Raw genomic sequence first — 17,635 nt, forward strand, 5'->3', positions numbered from 1 at the left:
ATCCTAATAATGTTTTCGATTTTCAGCTAAGGAAAGCGATAGAGGACGCGAATGCCGGAATCTTGCCAATGCATCAAGAGTCCCATATCGGTTTGTCCAGCTCCAGCCTCACGAAGAGCGAGACGGACACCGAGAGCAAGAACGCCAGCACGATGAACTCCATTGCTTCCGTTGAGTGCGAGAAAGTGGAAAAAGTCTGAGGGATCGATCGATGGTCGAGAAAGATGGTGGAGAGGACAGGGGTGATATGTAGAAGCAAAAATGTGATAGTTGCGTTGCTGAGTACGCGACGCGACCCGAACGATGCGAGTGACGTGTCTTCGATCAAATAATTCCCTTCCTTCCGCGACCGTGAAACACTCATGGTGGAACTCGAGCAACAGGTCCATCGGTAGCCAGCTTCGCGTGTAGCAACGATCGCTCACGAACGCTCCTCTCGTACTTAACCGGGGACAAGATTACGTCGCGTTTAAAGGCTTCCCAAAACGAGCACGTTCGACGTAACGTGTCGACCGTCTAATCACCATGGCTCGGAAACTGTACACAATTTGACGTGTTGCTTGCTGTAGAAGACACTTGAGACTTTCGAGGCTCGGGTTCTCACGATTGATACTGTTCGAAGTCTCGTCTAACCTCGTGGAACTGTATTCCGAACTTTTACTTTACTTTTGAAACTTCGTGCCCTGAGTATATTAACAGAGAGTTGTTCGATCGTAGCGTTGACTCTGATATCAATTCCAGTGTGGCTGATGTAACGCTATCGGTACCATTGTCGAACCATCGTCGATGCTAACCAATCGCCCAAACAGTCTCGAACAGTATCAACGGGTTGCTCACGGTGTTCGGTAGCGCGTAGAAGGAAACTTTCGTTACCGAAGATTTTAATCAGGGTGTATACGATCTTTCCTCTTCTTTTTTTTTCTCTTTAGACGAGTCTTTCCAAAACGCGAGGAACGATCGTTCTTCTCTCGTTGTATTCTTGTAAAACGTAGCATAATAGAGAGAGAGAGAAAGAGGATGTGTTTACCAGGTGTGCGTGAGAGCGAGTGTGGTCGTGATGCGTCGATTACTTGTTCGTGATATTCAGTGCTCAAAGGATCCTCCTCGATGGCGTGACGACGCGAACGCCGTGCCGAATGTGTCCAAGCACCGCGAAGACTAGGTATTAAAACGAAACGACAATGCACCGGTGACGGAGGTTCACGAAGGTGATTAATAATGTATTACGTTCTAGGAAACGCGATATACCCCGTTGCGTGACAAGCGTAGTTTATGATGCGGACGGTTCGAGGAGGAACGCGGATTCGGAACTCACGCTGCTGAATGCTCCTTAGTATGTAATCTATCTGACCATGGTTGTGCCAACCTATTTATTCTAATTGTTAATCGTTAGCTCTAAGCGCGTGAAAGTCATGAAGTCGTGTAGGTTTATCTCTTCGTATGATTTCAAACAGCGTAGATGTCTATATGTATATGTATTTATATATAGATACATACACACACGCGCGAATATATTTATATATATACATATATTTCTGTTGGGCGAGCCGATAGCCGGCGAATCGTTAAAATATATACCAGCGGGAAGCATTGCGTGATTCAGATCGAAAAGCTTTTACAAACGATCCGGATCGACCGCTTTGGTGTTGTCTCTCGAAGAATCTGTTTGAAAACGATCGAGTGTTCGACGAGGAGGTATCGTGTTCTAGTAGAAAATATAATAACGATCTAGCGTAATTTAAACAACATCTTAATTTAAACAACGTTTATTTAGGACTTAGAAGCGGATCGGACCGTTTCGACCGATAGTGGATCGGCCGTGGTCGCGGATATAAGACAAAAAAAAAAGAAAAAAAAAACAAAGGTTCGTAGGACGTTTTACATTCCATCTGACGAAATACTTTCACGATGCATCCCACTTTGTTGTAAATTTATTTGCGTTACACGACATCCGTAGCTTTATGCGACGCTAATCACCAAATGTAAGTACACTGTACAATCGGGAGAAGACATTAAATAATTTATTATATTATTTACATATTGTGCTGACGATTTCTCTGAACGTCGTTATTAGGTACTCGATTCCTCCCTGCGTGACTTTTCGTTTGTCGTGATCCAGCCTCGAAGTTGTCTGCCGCGGCGTCGATTCGGCGCCGCTAATACTGAAGTTATCCACGAGGGACTCGACAAATCGGTGTCGAACGTTCGACGTAAAGGAAAAGAAACGAAAAAAAAAAAAAAAAAAAAAGAACAGTATACGTTACCGTACGCAGAAAATACACGCGTGCGGACAATTTACGATATCGATTACTGTAACACGTATCGCATAGACGTCGAATCTAGGTCACATTTTCAGTACCGACTCGAAAAATCCGATGCTCGTCGCTTTGTGATTTCAGTTTACTCTACTTGGCCAAGGTAAACCAGCCATGTAAGCACTTTGGCACCGAGCCAGGAGTCTCGAAGGTGGCTCTCGAGATCTCTGTGAGAGTCACGCTGTCTAGGATCAGCAGACCCACCTGTGTCTCTTTCTCCGACCACACAATGGCGCTCAGTACCACGCCGTCGTCTTCTTTCTGAAATATTTACGAATAATCAACCGACCCTGATCGATATGGGTGTCGTTAACGCGTCAAAATCAATGCCTTTGCGTTGTTCGTTACTTGGACCATTCGTGTACAAAGTAACGAGAAACGACAGTTTACTGAACAAGATCCAGGTTGGATTCTATTTCTGTCAGAGAACTCGTTACGCCAGTTTGTCCCCTAATTCCAATAGTCGAGTAATCGTCGATGATATTTATTATCACAGCTACAGTATATACGAGAGAGAAAGTCAATTCACTGAACAGAATTCAAGTTAGGAATATTTTCATACAAGTGAAGACTAGTGTATCACCTGGACGTTCGGTGTCAATGAAACAGAAGACAAGGAAAGCTAGACTGTTTCGTCAAACGACGTTTCAATATTTATCATATCGCTCACCTTCCCATTAGGATTCGGTACAAAGATTGGCTCGCTGGGATAAACGTTCTTCTCGCACCAGGTTCTCCTCGTTTTCTTCAACACGTCCACTTTGATGATCTGCAAAGATCGCGTAACATTTCACGTGTCGTCGATCATCCTTATAAACTGATGTCCAAACGAACGCGATTCAAACGGGAATTACCGTTCCGGGATTGTCCAAATCCACGTCGCTGGAAATCGCATAGAAGTAACGATACTCTCTGCCCAGGTAGCATTCGTAACTGAGTCGCGGTGTCTCGCAGCCTAAGTCGCAGAGTAGTTCCGGTTTCACGAAAATATTGCCATCGGGGAGTCTGTGAGCAGTTGCCTTTCTACGAAGAACGTTCCTGTAGATACCTTTGTTGTCCTTGATGGAGTTTGCGTGTATCTCGTTCGCCGAATCGTCAGCTGACTTCGAGTCCAGGTTAGCGTCGCGACTCTCAAGTACCTCGTCAACGTCTTCAAATGACACCAGACCTTGGTTCACCGTTTTCACAGTGATCAAATTGTACTCCAACGGCACGTTCGACTGTGGACGGTTCATTGGCAGCACGAACCTCAGTGGTCTGCCCCGAAACATCTTGGCGTAGTCAGGATTCTGGTGTATATTCTGCAAACGAAACGTTCCGAATCCAATTATCGATGCAACTGGCCTACAGTGAATAGTATTTAACACAATTATGATTTTTTTATGTACTCTGTAATTACGAACGAAGCATCTACCGGTCTGTCATCGTGATCGAGTACCTTCATCGCCTCCACGAACATGCAATCCAACATCTTCGAATCCCGGTAACAGCAAATGTCCAAGACCACGTAATCACGGTCACGTGTCTCGAACTGGTTGATGATGTGAAGGTAGAAGAACGCCTCGGTGACGAATGTCCTCACCACCGATCCTGTCTCCTTCGATACCACGTGTATGAGGGTCTGCAACGAATAAGAAAATGAAGACAACTCAGTACAGACACCGAGTTACTCCGAATCGGTCGTTCGACCCACGTTTTCGTTTTCGTGCCACTTCAGTGCAGCGTGCATCGGTTCTTTCTTCACTTTGCAGGATATTATAGTCGGTAGGGAAACCGCCAGGGGTTGCTCGACGATTATGAAGTAATTCTCGGTGATGCCAAATGTGTGCATGTAGGAGGGATTCAGCAACCATCTGGACGGAACACTGGCAACTATAGTGGCTTGATCGAACATGGACAATTCCTGCTCTTCCCCCGAATCGTCTGTAATGATCGATCGTAGAGAAACGATTCGAAACGCTAAGGTTCAATGTCCATAATTCGAGTAACTGGTACGTTTACTAGCGTAATTGAGCGACTATTTCAAAGAAATGCTAACCGATGGTGATACGACTCGGTGAGAAACACACGACATTGTAGACAGGTCCACGCGGCGTTACACTCATCCCTAGATTGTATATGGTACCATCGTTCATCACGTGAGGGTGAGACGTGTGGTTGACAATGCTGACGTAGTCGGACACGTTCACCTGCAAGGAGAAAAACGGATCATCGAGTTTAGCTAGCTTCGATGGACACAGCTCGAGACAAACCCTCTCCGGTTGCTTCGGCGTCGACGTCTCCTTTTATCTGTGCAAAGAACACGCGTCATTAACAGAACCTACGCTAGACACGGTTAATGTAAATGATACAGTTGCACGAATAATGGAGACGGTGTACCTTGCCTATAGTTTCCAAAGTTTCTGGATCGATACGATGAATCACCGCCGACTCGGCGAACGTGTAATACTCGTCGCCAAACGGATAAACGGATATCATCGAATTGTCGGAATCGTCGTCAGGATGGAACATAGCCGCGATCCTAAAAAATATCGACGATTGATTCTTCAGTTACTCAAGAACGTTATCGGAGATCCTTGCAACGTGTCGGTTGCTACCTTTGAAAGATGCTTTTGCAGGGATCCGGTACAGGTTTCGTGCCGAACTCGGTGACGACTATCCTCTGCGCCGCATTGTTCTTCCGGTAGACGTCCGTCTGCACGAATCTGCACTGATAGGTCACCTTCCCATTGGCGATGTGGAATCTACCGTGACGAATACAGAAAGTTCGTAATACCCGATCGGTAAATCTTGAAAAGACACGCGCGATAAGAACGAACGTTCCAGCCTCGTGATTCGAGTAAACGTGTCCTCGTCGCACATCCTAAATGCGACGGAAGCTTTATCAAAAAAATGCTGACGCGTCCGCACGAGTGGTCGCCGGTGACCCCCGAAGCCAAACAAACGCTGACTCTCCTTGAACCCGTAACAAGTATAAAGGGTTTACTTGAAAAAAGATCAAGAAGGAAGACTGAGAAAAGCTCTCGCGGACCTATCGCTTCGGTGTACCCTTCCAAATTTAATCACCGCAGACCTTAATAATTGCTGTTCAGCAGAGATTAGAAGTTTTCGCGGTCAGTAACGATGCAAGGCTTCCGCGTGATAGTCGCGATCGATAACATTCGGATACCAATGTTTCGTCAGCGTTACGGAGCTAAGTTCGTTGATGTTGCACTGGACATTCATAGGTGTAATTAGATTTAGGTAGCGGTGTAGGTGTAGCGAGATTTAGGTAGCACTATTGATAGAGCGAGATTTAAATAGCACCATAGATAGAGTGACATTTAGGTAGCACCATAGATAGAGTGAGATTTAGATAGCACCATAGATAGAGTGAGATTTAAATAGCATCCTAGATTCGACGAGATTGAGGTAACATCATCTTAAGTTTAGTCTAATGTCAAAGCGTTCGATACGAGCACTTAAACCAAGACCATCTACCATTGCGTTCAGTAATCGAGACAAAGTTAGGTCTGGGTTAGGTACCACTTGTCTACGTCTCGAAGTACAGTAACATTGAGCGAAATATTGTTATCCAAATAAATACGAAAGTCTGTAGGTGATCCTCTAGTCACGTCGACTCTATCGCAGCAACATACCGGTGCAGTAAAGCTGAACTATCGAACAGGTGGTTGAAGTTGTATTCTCCGACTTTCAAGCTGCCTGGCCCGTTCCTCAGCAACGTACCCTTCAACCAACTTGGAATCTGCCCGGTAACTTCTCCAGGTATCGGCTCTATCACTTCCTTCTCGCAGGATCTCATCCATACGGACGAGTCACAGTTCGGGAAGTAATTTTGCTTCTCGTCTTTAGGTCCATTTTCGGTTGCCTTCGAACAGCTCGCAACGTCGGTCAGCTACCAAGGAAGATCAAAGCTTGCATTTCAGTCTAATATTTTTTAAATAGATATTCCTTATGCTCGTGAGCTTCAAACAACATTAACTTATAAGAGGGAGCACGATAGATAGATAGATAGATAGATAGTACTGAGAAAAGGTGACACACTAACAATAAGTGCGATCGAACTGAGATAGGATATTAGATCTAACGAGAATGAGATCACACTAATAAGACTGAGTTAGTGTTCAATGGGACTGAGCAGAATACTGATTTAACGAGACTAAGCTTGCAACATCGGTCAGCTACCAAGGAAGATTAAAGCTTGCATTTCAGTCCAGTTTTTTTTAAATAAATATTCCTTACGCTCGCGAGCTTCAAACAGCATTGACTCAAAAGAGGGAGCACGATAGATACACTGAGAAAAGGTGGTACACTAGGTGCGATCGAACTGACGTAGGATACTAGATCTAACGAGAATGAGATCACACTAATGGGACTGAATTAGTGTTCAATGAGACTAGGCAGAATACTAGATTTAACGAGACGAAACTACCAATGATGATTAAAGCTTGGATTTCAGTCCAGTCTTTTTTAAATAAATATTCCTTACGCTCGCGAGCTTCAAACAGCATTGACTCAAAAGAGGGAGCACGATAGATACACTGAGAAAAGGTGGTACACTAGGTGCAAGCGAACTGAGGTAGGTACTAGATCTAACGAGAATGAGATATCACGCTATGTTCAACGGGACTGAGCAGAATACTAGATTTAACGAAACTAAGGTCATACTAGGTTTAATAGGACAGTGGTAGGATACTATTGTAGATCCAGGCTAGGGCGTCGACTTACGCGGAACGACGTCCTCGACAATTTCATCCTTTTCCCGTGTAACAAATCATCGAGCTCGTTTAATTTTACCGAGGAGAAGTCACTGGTGGATTTCGATCTACTTCGCTTGATCGATTTCATAGCAACGTTTATTGACACTACCGATAAACTCCGATGAAACATGGGGAAATTAAACACTGCACAAAATTTATCTTTCGAGTTTGTAGTTTCGCAGGTCGTCGAACATTACGGACATTACGTTTCGTCCTCGACGTTTTCGTCAACCGGGTCCGTTACCAATGGATCCAGTATCGAGAATAGAATGTGGTAGACTCTCTTATGGGTAAAATCCATCATTCCCCTTAGGGCTTCGACGAACGAATGACATTGTTCCTATAATCTACTGACCTTAAAATATAGTTTCGCCATAATCCGATTAACAGCACCGGTTGCTCGAAGCCCCGCACATTATCACGTGCCTCTACACCCCTTTCTATACATTGCGGCACCCCTGACACGTGGTTAAGCGACACGTGGCACATTTTCATGTTTTACGTCATCGATTCACGCGATACGCGAAGCAATACGTAGAGAGAGAACAATCTTGAGAAAGATACTTCGGAATAGAATTCAGTCTCTATTTATTTATTCGTTACGAAAAAATTAATATTTTATTTTTTTACCACCCCTTACGAGGATATCGTTCTCAATGTTATCGACCGTGTTGAGTGAACAATTAGTTCCGTCACTCTCCACGAGAGGGCAGTCAAAATGATACAGATAAGTCTTCGGCTTTTCCCTTAAAATTAGTACACTGCGAACGTTAGTGCATAGGTTAACGCATGTAAATCAATACAGCAATGCGCTGAAATATTTATCAATCGGAATCGGGTACCGGATGAATGAAAGCAAAACTTTTCCTTCTATCGTTTTACGGTATCTGTTCTTGCAACTGAGGAATAATAATTTTAATTGATCCATATATTAGACGCGCATTCTCGGAAGAGAAAGCTGTTTTCTCCTGGAAAGAAAATTTTCATGGGAAAAGTGCTCGAATTGAACGATGTATATGTATATATACCACGTGTAATTACACGATACAAAGTCCTACACGCCTAGTATCCTGTGTGTTATAGAAATCAATTTTCTCAGTGAACGAGTACTTTCACGAAAAATGTACATTCCATGTTCTCGGTTTATTTCGTTTTTAAGAAAAATTATATTGTCCTTCGGATTTTATCGTGTGTATTACGACATCTTGTGTGCCACATATGAAATTCTTGGGATATCTACCACCTCGATGTTTCGTAATAAATTTCGTACAATTTCAGCGAACTCGTGCAATGCATGCAATTCTGAAGTAAAAGCAAGCATTCGTCAATATCGCAGCCGACTTTCTCGACGGGTAACACAAGACGTTTTTGTTACCGGAAACAAGGCGACGATGGTACTGTCCAAAACAGATGACGGGTCTAGATTGGCGGACATCCTGCGTTGTAAGCGCTTGAAAATCGGTTCGTGTTGCTACTTTCGCGAAAAAACTCGCCTGATTGGCCGAATTCGTGACAGTTCAGCCGTTTTGGCATACAGCCATAATTATTTGCGGAACGCTAATGTTGTTACGCGGAACGTTGCCACTAGGAATTCCGTAACATTTCCACAACGTTTATAAATTTTCCACTCTCGACAAATTTACATCCGTTTAACTCTTACATTTCGGGTCACCTTCGCAGGTTAAAAAAATTTGTCAATCAGGAATTTAATGTTGTCAGTTTTGGTCGTGACCTAGCATAATCATACCTTCTTTTTACCGATTAGCGATTTTTTATCACTTTTTCGTTTTTACTAATTAACATTTTCTCATTAATTTTCGTTTTTTTTTACCGACCAGCATGTTTGTATCGCTTAATCGCATATTAATATGTGATCTCCTTTCTTTTCTCGACGTAACTTCTTACACATGCATACATATGTATGTAAATAGATATATGTGTACATCGTTTGCGTACTCAAACGATAAGATACCCTGGTAAGGTTGTAATAAATACAAATACGAAGTGCAATCGTTAAATATCTACTCGTGAGAGAAAAGGAAGGCTTGGTATTATTTATTTACGATGCTCCTCGCAACCGAAACATAACCTGCGAACGTGTGAAATGTATATATGGAAATAACGAAGCGACAACATTTCTATGCGAGTGTTAATTTATTCCGTAGACGATTCTACAATAACATCTGTCGTTTCTCTAAGGAATTTGCATTCAGTGTGCATAGATTAGCCGCTAGATCTTGGTCGCCCAAGTAACGCCAACTACAAGATGGTAAACAAATGCAGCTGGAAAATTATTTAAGCAACTATGCAGGTGGAAACTTTTCAAGGTTAAATTTATATATATTCAATGATATCAATTCTCTTGATTGTTAAATTACGTTTATCGTTCAGTGACCGTGGAAAAGCTATTAACGGATGCTTAGTTAATGTTACTCGGTCGCTATAAACTGTGCACAGTTTCTGATCAGAATGATAAGGAAGATCACGTCAGCCTTGATTCCTCGTTTATTTCGCATTCGTGCAAGTGCCTGTTTAATTTACGGAAACGTTATGTTAACTGAAACCGACTGGTTGTTTGAAAGAATATGGGCGAAAAAAACTAAAATAGAGAGGTTAAAGGTAACTGTACCTAGGACAAGGCGGAAAGAAACATGTCGCAATAATTCTATCATGTTAAACGTAGGCGAACAATGTTCAGAAATAAAAATATTGCACATAAACAAAAAATTAATCGAACGCAACTACTGTTAAGGTAAATCTATGATTCTAATAACGACTGTAGATATTACAAAATCGATATAAATTTTAGAAATATCAATGAACGCTTCGAAGCAACTAGTGGGATAACTAATATTTCAGATTAACGAACGGATGGTAACGGAAAGAAAAGTAACCTTAAATTTCGGTTCATTGTGTTATCTGGATAGAGTTACTCTCGATAATTGTTACATTGACGTCACGAAGTTCACGAAGAGTTGCACGACACCGCGACTGAATTATTATCTCGGCAAAAACGAAACGAGATAACTGGGCAAATTAATCTGTGGAGGATGTATGCATGGCTCGCGTCAACAGTTGTTTTCTACGTGCCCGCGTGCACGTTAACTAACCAATGGATAGAGCGTTCTGCGTGACACATAGCACAGCACTCGCATAAGTTCGCGTCCAGTCGACGATACGTGCAGTTTTATGAAACGGTGCACGCATGCCTGCACCACGTGCCAGTCACGTGCTCGTGTGAAGCGAGAGGTACGTCGCGTGACTGCCCAGCTTTCGCAACAAAGACAGTAAAATCAAGTTATCGCGGTACCGCATGGGTCGATCACGTAGAAAGCGAGTGCAACCTTCGTGCAACACTCGGTACCCTAATTTTGGAAAATTGCGTTAGTTGTTGGTTCACAAATCCGTAACAGAGCGAGCACGCGCGCTTTCTGTTTTCCAGAATATATCAACGATGATGCACACGGTGAATAGATAGGATCGAACGGATCGAATTTATTTCGACCGGCGAGCTAATTTGCACTTTAACCGCGCGTTGGATACACAATTACTATACAAGGGTCAAAAATGTTTTAAAGGTCATATATCGATCAACGTCAATCATTACGCGGTCATATCGTAAGTAAACATGTACAGGGTTGAAAAGAAAGTAATTTGCACGAAATTAAGCAAAAGAATACAAATATATGTTTACGAGCATAGATAAGCTTGCGAGTAACGAACTGCGCATAATGAAAAGGCAAAAGAAAAAAGTAATAACAATAGAATCGAGTGTAGAAAACCTCGTAATAGAATTTTCCTCTTGAATTTTTTTTTTTTTTTTTCATTCACGCAGTGTTCTCGGACAAGCTTTTGGGGATTAAGGTTTAGACTGTTTAGAAAAAGTAACACAGGTTTATGTATTCGACAGGTCTGGGTCAGACGATACTATTGGATTACAATCATTGGAAAGCACAATTGACAATAGCTCCGACAGTCGAGGCCGACAGTTATCATAAAACGTGCATCGGTAGAGAATTTTTTCTTGCAACGCCCAAAGAGGACAATAAATGAAATACAACAACGAGCAACTCAACAGAATGAAGCAACAATGTAATAGAAGGTGTGTCGACACTGATGCGCATTCAATTCGTTATACTTTTAATGTATATTTAAGAAAGTAATATTAATCAATTAACTTGTATGTTTTTATAAAACTTTTTCATTGCACGTAATTAAAAATAGTCCAAACAAGCTCGTGTTTGGACTTATTTTTAACGGGACAACCTCGCTGATCCATCGATGATACTCCCGTTATGGTGTGACGAAAAGTGTAAAAATGTTCAGCTCGCAGAAGCAACCGCGGCACCTCTTTAAAGTACGGTTCTTAAATCCACTGCTTTAAATTCGCCGCTGCTGACCGCCCGAGCGGAAGAAACATAAACAGCGAGGTGATTTCCGATCTCGAACCCGTGACACAAAAATGTTATCCTTAGGTGAGAAATGATTGCATTAAACGCAATCTCGAATAGATATTTATCTAGATCAAGGATCAACAACCTTCCGGATTGAGAGCCATGTCAGTGAATGGGTGCCAGGTCACGTTCATCTATAGTTAATAAATGAAGATAATAATAACAAGCCTCTCGTCTTACTATACCGCAACGTGTCCTTCTTATTAACGTGGAATACAAAAATCTCCCACAAATCTATTTCAAATCGTCAAAAATGACTCGAGCAACGAGCTTCTAAATTCTAAACAATTTTTTTTCCATACTTGTATCAAAAATAGACAAACTTATTCGAGTTACAATCGACGAATCTATCCACGATACAATTTATTCAAACCGATCCGAGAAAAAAAAAAATACACAATTTCGTCCTTGTAATTCGAAATTCGTTATCAAATAATCGTTCTCGTCTCTAAACTCGTATCACCGATCTAGCTTTGTTCACCAAACCGTTGTAATTTATTTTTCCTCGTTTCTCGCACGATCGATCGTGATCTCGAGTCGTTATTTCCGATCGGACGTCATAATGTCTTTTTTTTTCTTCTTCTTCTTCTTCTTTTTTCTCGCAGTAGAGAACACGCTCGTGGCAGACGCGTGTATAGTGTTTTCAGCGTGCTATAATAAGTGGGTAGGTCAAGGTCGCGATAATGGCGGTATCGTCGTTCTGGCGCGTGAACGTTTCCGACTTGATTCGTTCGACCACTTACCTACCTCACTTTTGGGGAACGAGAAGCGGAGCGTGTCGATTCGCTCGATTGGCATGCAACCATGATCGTCGACGTTTATCGCATATTCATGGCGACAAAGTCCTGGAGATCTTACGTCGTGCCTCTGACGCAAAATCGACCTTGGTGTTTCAGGTGACGGTGACTACGAGCCTCGAGTTCTCGGGTTCTCTACACTCAAGACTACGCGCACCTCGCCAGCTTTATAATTAAAGGTGACTGACCTATCTCAACTGCCTACACGCGACTCGAGGACAAAATTCGTAATGATTTTCGACTTAATTATAGACACGGCACCGTGTCGAGTATTTGGACTTCCAAGGAGACTAACCCAATCGGAGGAGGAGGTTGCGAGTTTTTCATTAGATGTAAAAATACCTCATCCGAGGAGTATCAAAGTGGACGATTCGAAGGTGTTGCGACGATATTTTTATCCGTATCTGCGCGGAGTGTTCAATTTGATTAAAATACCAAAGATAGATAAAATTCGATGAAAATTTATTTGACGAACAATTTTCATTTGCAGATCGAGAAATACCGTGAGAATTCCAATTTCAATTTTCGTTCGACGAATAACGGACGCGAGACGAATCTAACGGTCTTTTGTACGTTGTTTGAAAACGTTTGAATGAATGTGTCGGTTGAATCTGCTGGATACGTTGGAGAGTCTCGGAAGTTTATTTGCGTGGATGATTCCGTGATTATTTTAAGCACCGTGGCGATATAACCGACTAATATTGAATTTATATAACGTATCGGGACTGTTGAAATTTCCGTTAGTTTGAAGACAAACTGACGCTGGTAAACGATTCACTGATTATTTCGAACGGTCTATCTCCCAAGGTTGTCTAACACCGGATCGTCAAACAAAAAACAGCGCTTCTCTGAAAAACAAGGAACACGTACCATCTGCTGTCACGTCGAAAATAACGAATCCGTGTTTACTTTTTGCATGGCGTGTCAATCTAATTTAGCAGCGTTGAAATCTCGATGACCAGCTTGTGTCGCGTACCGTTGTGGAAAATCGAATTTGCAAGTGTCCAATTTCGAGGAATATTAACCAATTGGACGGTTTGCTAATCGAACGTCTATTTCAAGCCACAGTCCAAAGCCATTTGTTGCACACGTTCGCGTTGCGCGTTACCGCTGATAACGTTCGCGATAAGGCACAGATCGTTATGTATTATGTATTTCCAATTCTCCGTGTACCTTGGCATTTTTCGCGATAAAACGTAACGCGGTAAATACCTTATGGATATCTAAGACTCGGTTTTATTGTCGCTCGTCGAAGAAAATTTCATTGTTTGTACAACTCGTTCAACGAAGACCTTAGACAAGAATAACGATGTAAATGGATGTAAATTAGGCGGCGTTTCATCTGTAACGAACAAAGGACAATTCATCGGAATGAATCCCAAGCTGTTCGATTGTTGTGTCGACAGCTTGTACGTAGAAACGTGACAACAGATACATGGGAACAGAGGCAATTACCCCGCGTTACAGATAACCAATTGAAACCAAAACAGTTTCCATTAATGTACGTGATAACTTCGTACAGAAGACAAGCACAATGTACAGAGATACGATTGAATCTTCCTCGATTAAAAATGGACGTTATTGTTATTCGGAGTAACCTATCACTTCTGTGTAATTTTCAGGAGTAACCTTTCGTATTAAAAGTAAAGCAGCTGCTAAAGCGAGATCAGTTGAACCAATTTGAACAGTTTCCACCGATGTATACGATAACTTCAAACGAATGCCAACCGTGACGTACACAGATCAAATCTGTCGATCGGATCTCTATTGATTAAAAAGGAACGTCATCGTTATTTGAAGTAATATAACTTCTATGTTACTTTTAGAGATAACCTTTTATATTAAAAGTAAACCAGTCGCCGAAGCAAGGTCAGTTTAATGTTAACTTTCTTTTATGGAATATCAACTCCATTTAGTCGAATGTATGGACTTTACCCTCTTACGACGAACGTCGTATTACATTAACTCGTTCCTTGGAGCTATTACCTCTATGACTCACGTAACTGGAAATTAACAACGATAAGAGATACTTTCTTTCAAATTCTAGCGCCTACATTAACCGCACCGTTCGAAGCTGTTTTACAATTCAGAGATAAAGTTACAGATAAGTAGCTCCAGTATACAAGTAATCTAGTCGTTTCACACGGTATAATACTTTTACTGTGTTTCTAAAATATAGAAACACGTGGAAAACCACCAACGTATCGAACACCTTAAAGAAACGAACTTGTCGAGGAAAACGATCCTGTAATTATTCCAAGCAATGCAATTGTATTTCCATTCGCGATATCTAACTCGATAACCCGTGTAAAGACTCCTACGGCGTTAAGTTGCTTAATGAACGACAATGTTACGTCAGTGATCCTCCGATCACCCTATCGTACTATACTAGGCTCAAAACAACTTTAGAAAATTATAACACCGGCCAATTGTACGATCCTCTGATCGTCTTCGACGGTGCAATTATACGTCCATTGACAATACCTGACTTCCAATGGCTAGAAAGGCTCGTAAAGCGTTAAATTGCTCAGCACGCGACAATGTTGCATCGGTGAGCTATCCATCACCGATCACCCTGTCCTCTGACACTAAACTCGGAACAAGTTTAGAGTACTCCAGAGAACACCAGAAACCCCAATTACCACGCGTGTTAATTCTCCCTCGCGAATATTTCTCCGTTGCAACGCATCGAGTCAAGGATGCATCCCATGGATCGCGAACGTCATGCGATACCCTAATCTACGCAACTATGACGTCTGCCCGGAAACGCGTCGTCCAACGAGACTTTTCCACGAACGTTTCAACCGAGTTTGGCGACACGTGGGAGAGCATCGTTATACGGAATCATTGTTAAAGACAACGATTCAAGGATCGGGAAAAAATGTGATTCACGGGGTCCGGTGAGTAACGAACTGTGCTCGATTTATGCGAGCGCTCGCTTTTTCTGCTGGCTCATGGTCGGACGAAATCGATCCAAAGATCGAACACTTAAATCACTCGCCGGTGCAAGATTTATCGACACCGATAATCACACGTCGATCGTTCCCGTAGCCCGATCTCGGCAAATATTGTTCCCACGAGGATCGACGACAGCTGGGTGGAAGGTAGATCAACCGAGTTCTCTTCTAATCGCGTTAATGAAACAACACGGAGATCACGTGCACCCGTGACGCAATCGACGGCCCACCTGTTGGCGGATCACGAGGTTTATTTAATACACGATCGTTACCAATTAAATTATCGCGTTTATAGACGATCGCGAACCGAAACGATACCGACCTTTCGGAATTGATTCGAATACTAACAATCGTATCTCCTATCCCTAACGAGATCGTAATTGAATCGAAAGGTTTCGAAATTTCTAATCGCGATGATTAGACTTTGGATTTGAAACGCGTGAAGAATTTCAATCATCGAACGATACTTGTTATCCGAACTCTGTAATGGGAAATTAACATGCATATTTTGACACATAGGCCCACTTTGACGTCGCTTCGTTAATATTGTATCTCTCTTATTCTTCTCTTCGAATGTATTCGATGCCGTGGTTACACCTATTTAAATTATCTCGAATTGACCGAAATTAAATAATTTAAGTCCCCGGGGTCGGCTAAAAATGTCACGTCGGTGATTTATGGTATTTAACACGTTACACGACGGCTCGAGCGAGTAAACTTGCGAGTTGTATTTTTAGAGAATAAATTAGATCAATATTGTAATTTGCTTGCAAAGTACCTAGAAATTTACATACAACTTTCGCTTCGTACGAGTATTTTTACCTTGAAATGTTGCAATTAATATTTGTTTACGGGCCAGTTCCGGAATGTTTTAATTGTAGGATTAAAAGCGTATGTAAATTTTAAGGAGTATGCGATTTAAAATGAATTAAACATTGAATAAACTTCGTTCCCTCCCTGATAAATTTTTTCTCTCATTTTTGCGTCATAGATCTCATACGCAAGGTATTATCACTGTGCACCACGTATCGTGTTATTGCCGACCTTCTTTTATCAGAATCAATATTTTTCAAGGGATCAGCGTCCAGTACACTTTCTTCCGTTTTATTTATCGATGTTTAATATCGCCAAGTGGAAGGAAGCAGGGATCGAAACAGACATAGAATTTGTACAATAAGTTCCACGGGTTGATCAGTATTGAGATGAGTATTCAGATAAATAAAAGTGAACAAAATTTACAAAAAATAAAAATCGAAGTTCTCGTGTCAATTATTCATCTATAAGGATCACCTATTTACAATACATAGTTCTAGAACATCTGTTCCCTAGGAATACATTTTTAAAAAAGTTTCCTTCCTATTAAAAATACCATGTTTTCAATAAATGTTTTCCTCCGAATAAAAGTATCATGTTTTTAAGAAACAGTTTTTTTCCCAATAAAAGTACCACGTTACTAAAAATATTTTCCTCCGAACAAAAGTATCGTATTTTTAAGAAAAAGTTTTCCTCCCAATAAAAGTACCACGTTATTAAAAATATTTTCCTCCGAACAAAAGTATCGTATTTTTAAGAAAAAGTTTTCCTCCCAATAAAAGTACCACGTTACTAAAAATATTTTTCTCCGAACAAAAGTATCATATTTTTAAGAAAAAGTTTTCCTCCCAATAAAAGTACCACGTTATTAAAAATATTTTCCTCCCAATAAAAGTATCGTGTTTTCAATGAAAGTTTTCCTATCGATAAAAGTACCATATTTTTAAAAAAAGTTCTCAAGGTAAAGTTTTCCTTCCGATTAAAGGGGTAAAGTTTTCCTCCTAGTAAAGTTACGATAAGGAACGGTAATTATTTCGGAGAAAGATCGAAAATAATTCTTGGAAGAAACGAAAGTCAATTACCTGAAAGAAACTCGTCCAGCGGGTTCACGTTGTTGTTTCATCGATGTTGTCCAATTGTTCTTGTTTCTTTTCTATTCCCGCGCATCGCTGGCTGCGGGAGCAGCTGAGAGATCGTTAGTCATTCTCGGTATTATCGATCACGTGCCGTTAATTACTGACACAATAAACGTCCGGGAGCAACGAAGAAAGCAACGTATGCCTGCGTCGCTGCGATATCACCGGGCAAAGATATCGATACCCTCCGCGGACGTATAACACCGATAAACGTATTTGCATACGAGGTTTCGTTTTTCTACGAGTTTATCGTAACCACGTGCTACGAACGCACAAAATCCTCGCTATCGTTATTGTTTTCGCTCGCCCGAATCTCCGTCCACGACAAAAGTAATTTCGATCCTCGATTCAGTTATTGAACTTGAACCCCTTGAATCGATCACGTTCGTACAACAATCGTTGA

At 41.6% G+C, this 17,635-nt stretch overlaps 3 protein-coding genes across 22 annotated transcripts in view; 2 read left to right on the plus strand and 1 right to left on the minus strand.

Annotated features, from left to right (window-relative positions):
• Clc-a (chloride channel protein 2) overlaps positions 1 to 2,036 on the plus strand; it is a 67,970-nt gene extending 65,934 nt beyond the window's left edge. For 8 of the 10 annotated variants that reach the window (XM_076326917.1, XM_076326914.1, XM_076326915.1 and 5 more), the window contains one exon: positions 27 to 2,036. In XM_076326917.1, the coding sequence (XP_076183032.1) occupies positions 27 to 200 (174 nt within the window). In that variant the 3' untranslated portion in view covers positions 201 to 2,036. The remainder of the gene's footprint in view (positions 1 to 26) is intronic. The other 2 variants (XR_012994266.1, XR_012994267.1) reach the window with 2 other exon arrangements.
• Positions 1,999 to 17,318, minus strand: Ninab (neither inactivation nor afterpotential B). Of its 3 annotated transcripts, none has more exons than XM_076326924.1 (10): positions 17,179 to 17,318; positions 5,954 to 6,210; positions 4,913 to 5,059; positions 4,695 to 4,836; positions 4,354 to 4,504; positions 4,009 to 4,238; positions 3,754 to 3,936; positions 3,170 to 3,616; positions 2,986 to 3,084; positions 1,999 to 2,576 (listed from the first exon to the last, which is right to left on the minus strand). In XM_076326924.1, the coding sequence occupies exons 2-10, from the start codon at positions 6,115 to 6,117 to the stop codon at positions 2,406 to 2,408; spliced, it is 1,734 nt and encodes a 577-aa protein (XP_076183039.1). In that variant the 5' UTR covers positions 6,118 to 6,210; positions 17,179 to 17,318; the 3' UTR covers positions 1,999 to 2,405. The 3 variants fall into 3 exon arrangements, with proteins under 3 accessions (XP_076183039.1, XP_076183038.1, XP_076183037.1); XM_076326923.1 differs by lacking the exon at positions 17,179 to 17,318 and adding an exon at positions 8,451 to 8,582; XM_076326922.1 differs by lacking the exon at positions 17,179 to 17,318 and adding an exon at positions 7,044 to 7,364.
• Positions 6,716 to 16,438, plus strand: LOC143154892 (uncharacterized). 9 transcript variants are annotated; one of them, XM_076326938.1, is made up of 6 exons: positions 6,716 to 8,536; positions 9,241 to 9,402; positions 10,986 to 11,177; positions 11,300 to 12,505; positions 12,579 to 12,703; positions 12,817 to 16,438. In XM_076326938.1, the coding sequence occupies exons 2-3, from the start codon at positions 9,381 to 9,383 to the stop codon at positions 11,126 to 11,128; spliced, it is 165 nt and encodes a 54-aa protein (XP_076183053.1). In that variant the 5' UTR covers positions 6,716 to 8,536; positions 9,241 to 9,380; the 3' UTR covers positions 11,129 to 11,177; positions 11,300 to 12,505; positions 12,579 to 12,703; positions 12,817 to 16,438. The 9 variants fall into 9 exon arrangements, with proteins under 9 accessions (XP_076183053.1, XP_076183055.1, XP_076183052.1 ...); XM_076326940.1 differs by having other exon boundaries at positions 12,426 to 12,505; XM_076326937.1 differs by having other exon boundaries at positions 10,986 to 12,505.
• Positions 17,319 to 17,635: the final 317 nt, after the last annotated feature.

The sequence above is a fragment of the Ptiloglossa arizonensis genome, chromosome 2 (assembly GCF_051014685.1).
Source record: "Ptiloglossa arizonensis isolate GNS036 chromosome 2, iyPtiAriz1_principal, whole genome shotgun sequence".
NCBI classification, from domain to species: domain Eukaryota; kingdom Metazoa; phylum Arthropoda; class Insecta; order Hymenoptera; family Colletidae; genus Ptiloglossa; species Ptiloglossa arizonensis.

Bases quoted from the DNA above. Each gene is read 5' to 3' on its own strand.
- Ninab (XM_076326922.1), bottom strand. From the start codon at position 7,205: ATGTTTCATCGGAGTTTATCGGTAGTGTCAATAAACGTTGCTATGAAA. The intron at 3,617-3,753 runs GTACTCGATCAC...TTTCGTTTGCAG, and splicing joins TGTTCGTGGAGGCGATGAAG to AATATACACCAGAATCCTGA. The intron at 2,577-2,985 runs GTGAGCGATATG...TAAATATTTCAG, and splicing joins TACCGAATCCTAATGGGAAG to AAAGAAGACGACGGCGTGGT.
- LOC143154892 (XM_076326933.1), top strand. From the start codon at position 15,051: ATGCGATACCCTAATCTACGCAACTATGACGTCTGCCCGGAAACGCGT. The intron at 15,227-15,377 runs GTGAGTAACGAA...TCGTTCCCGTAG, and splicing joins AATGTGATTCACGGGGTCCG to CCCGATCTCGGCAAATATTG.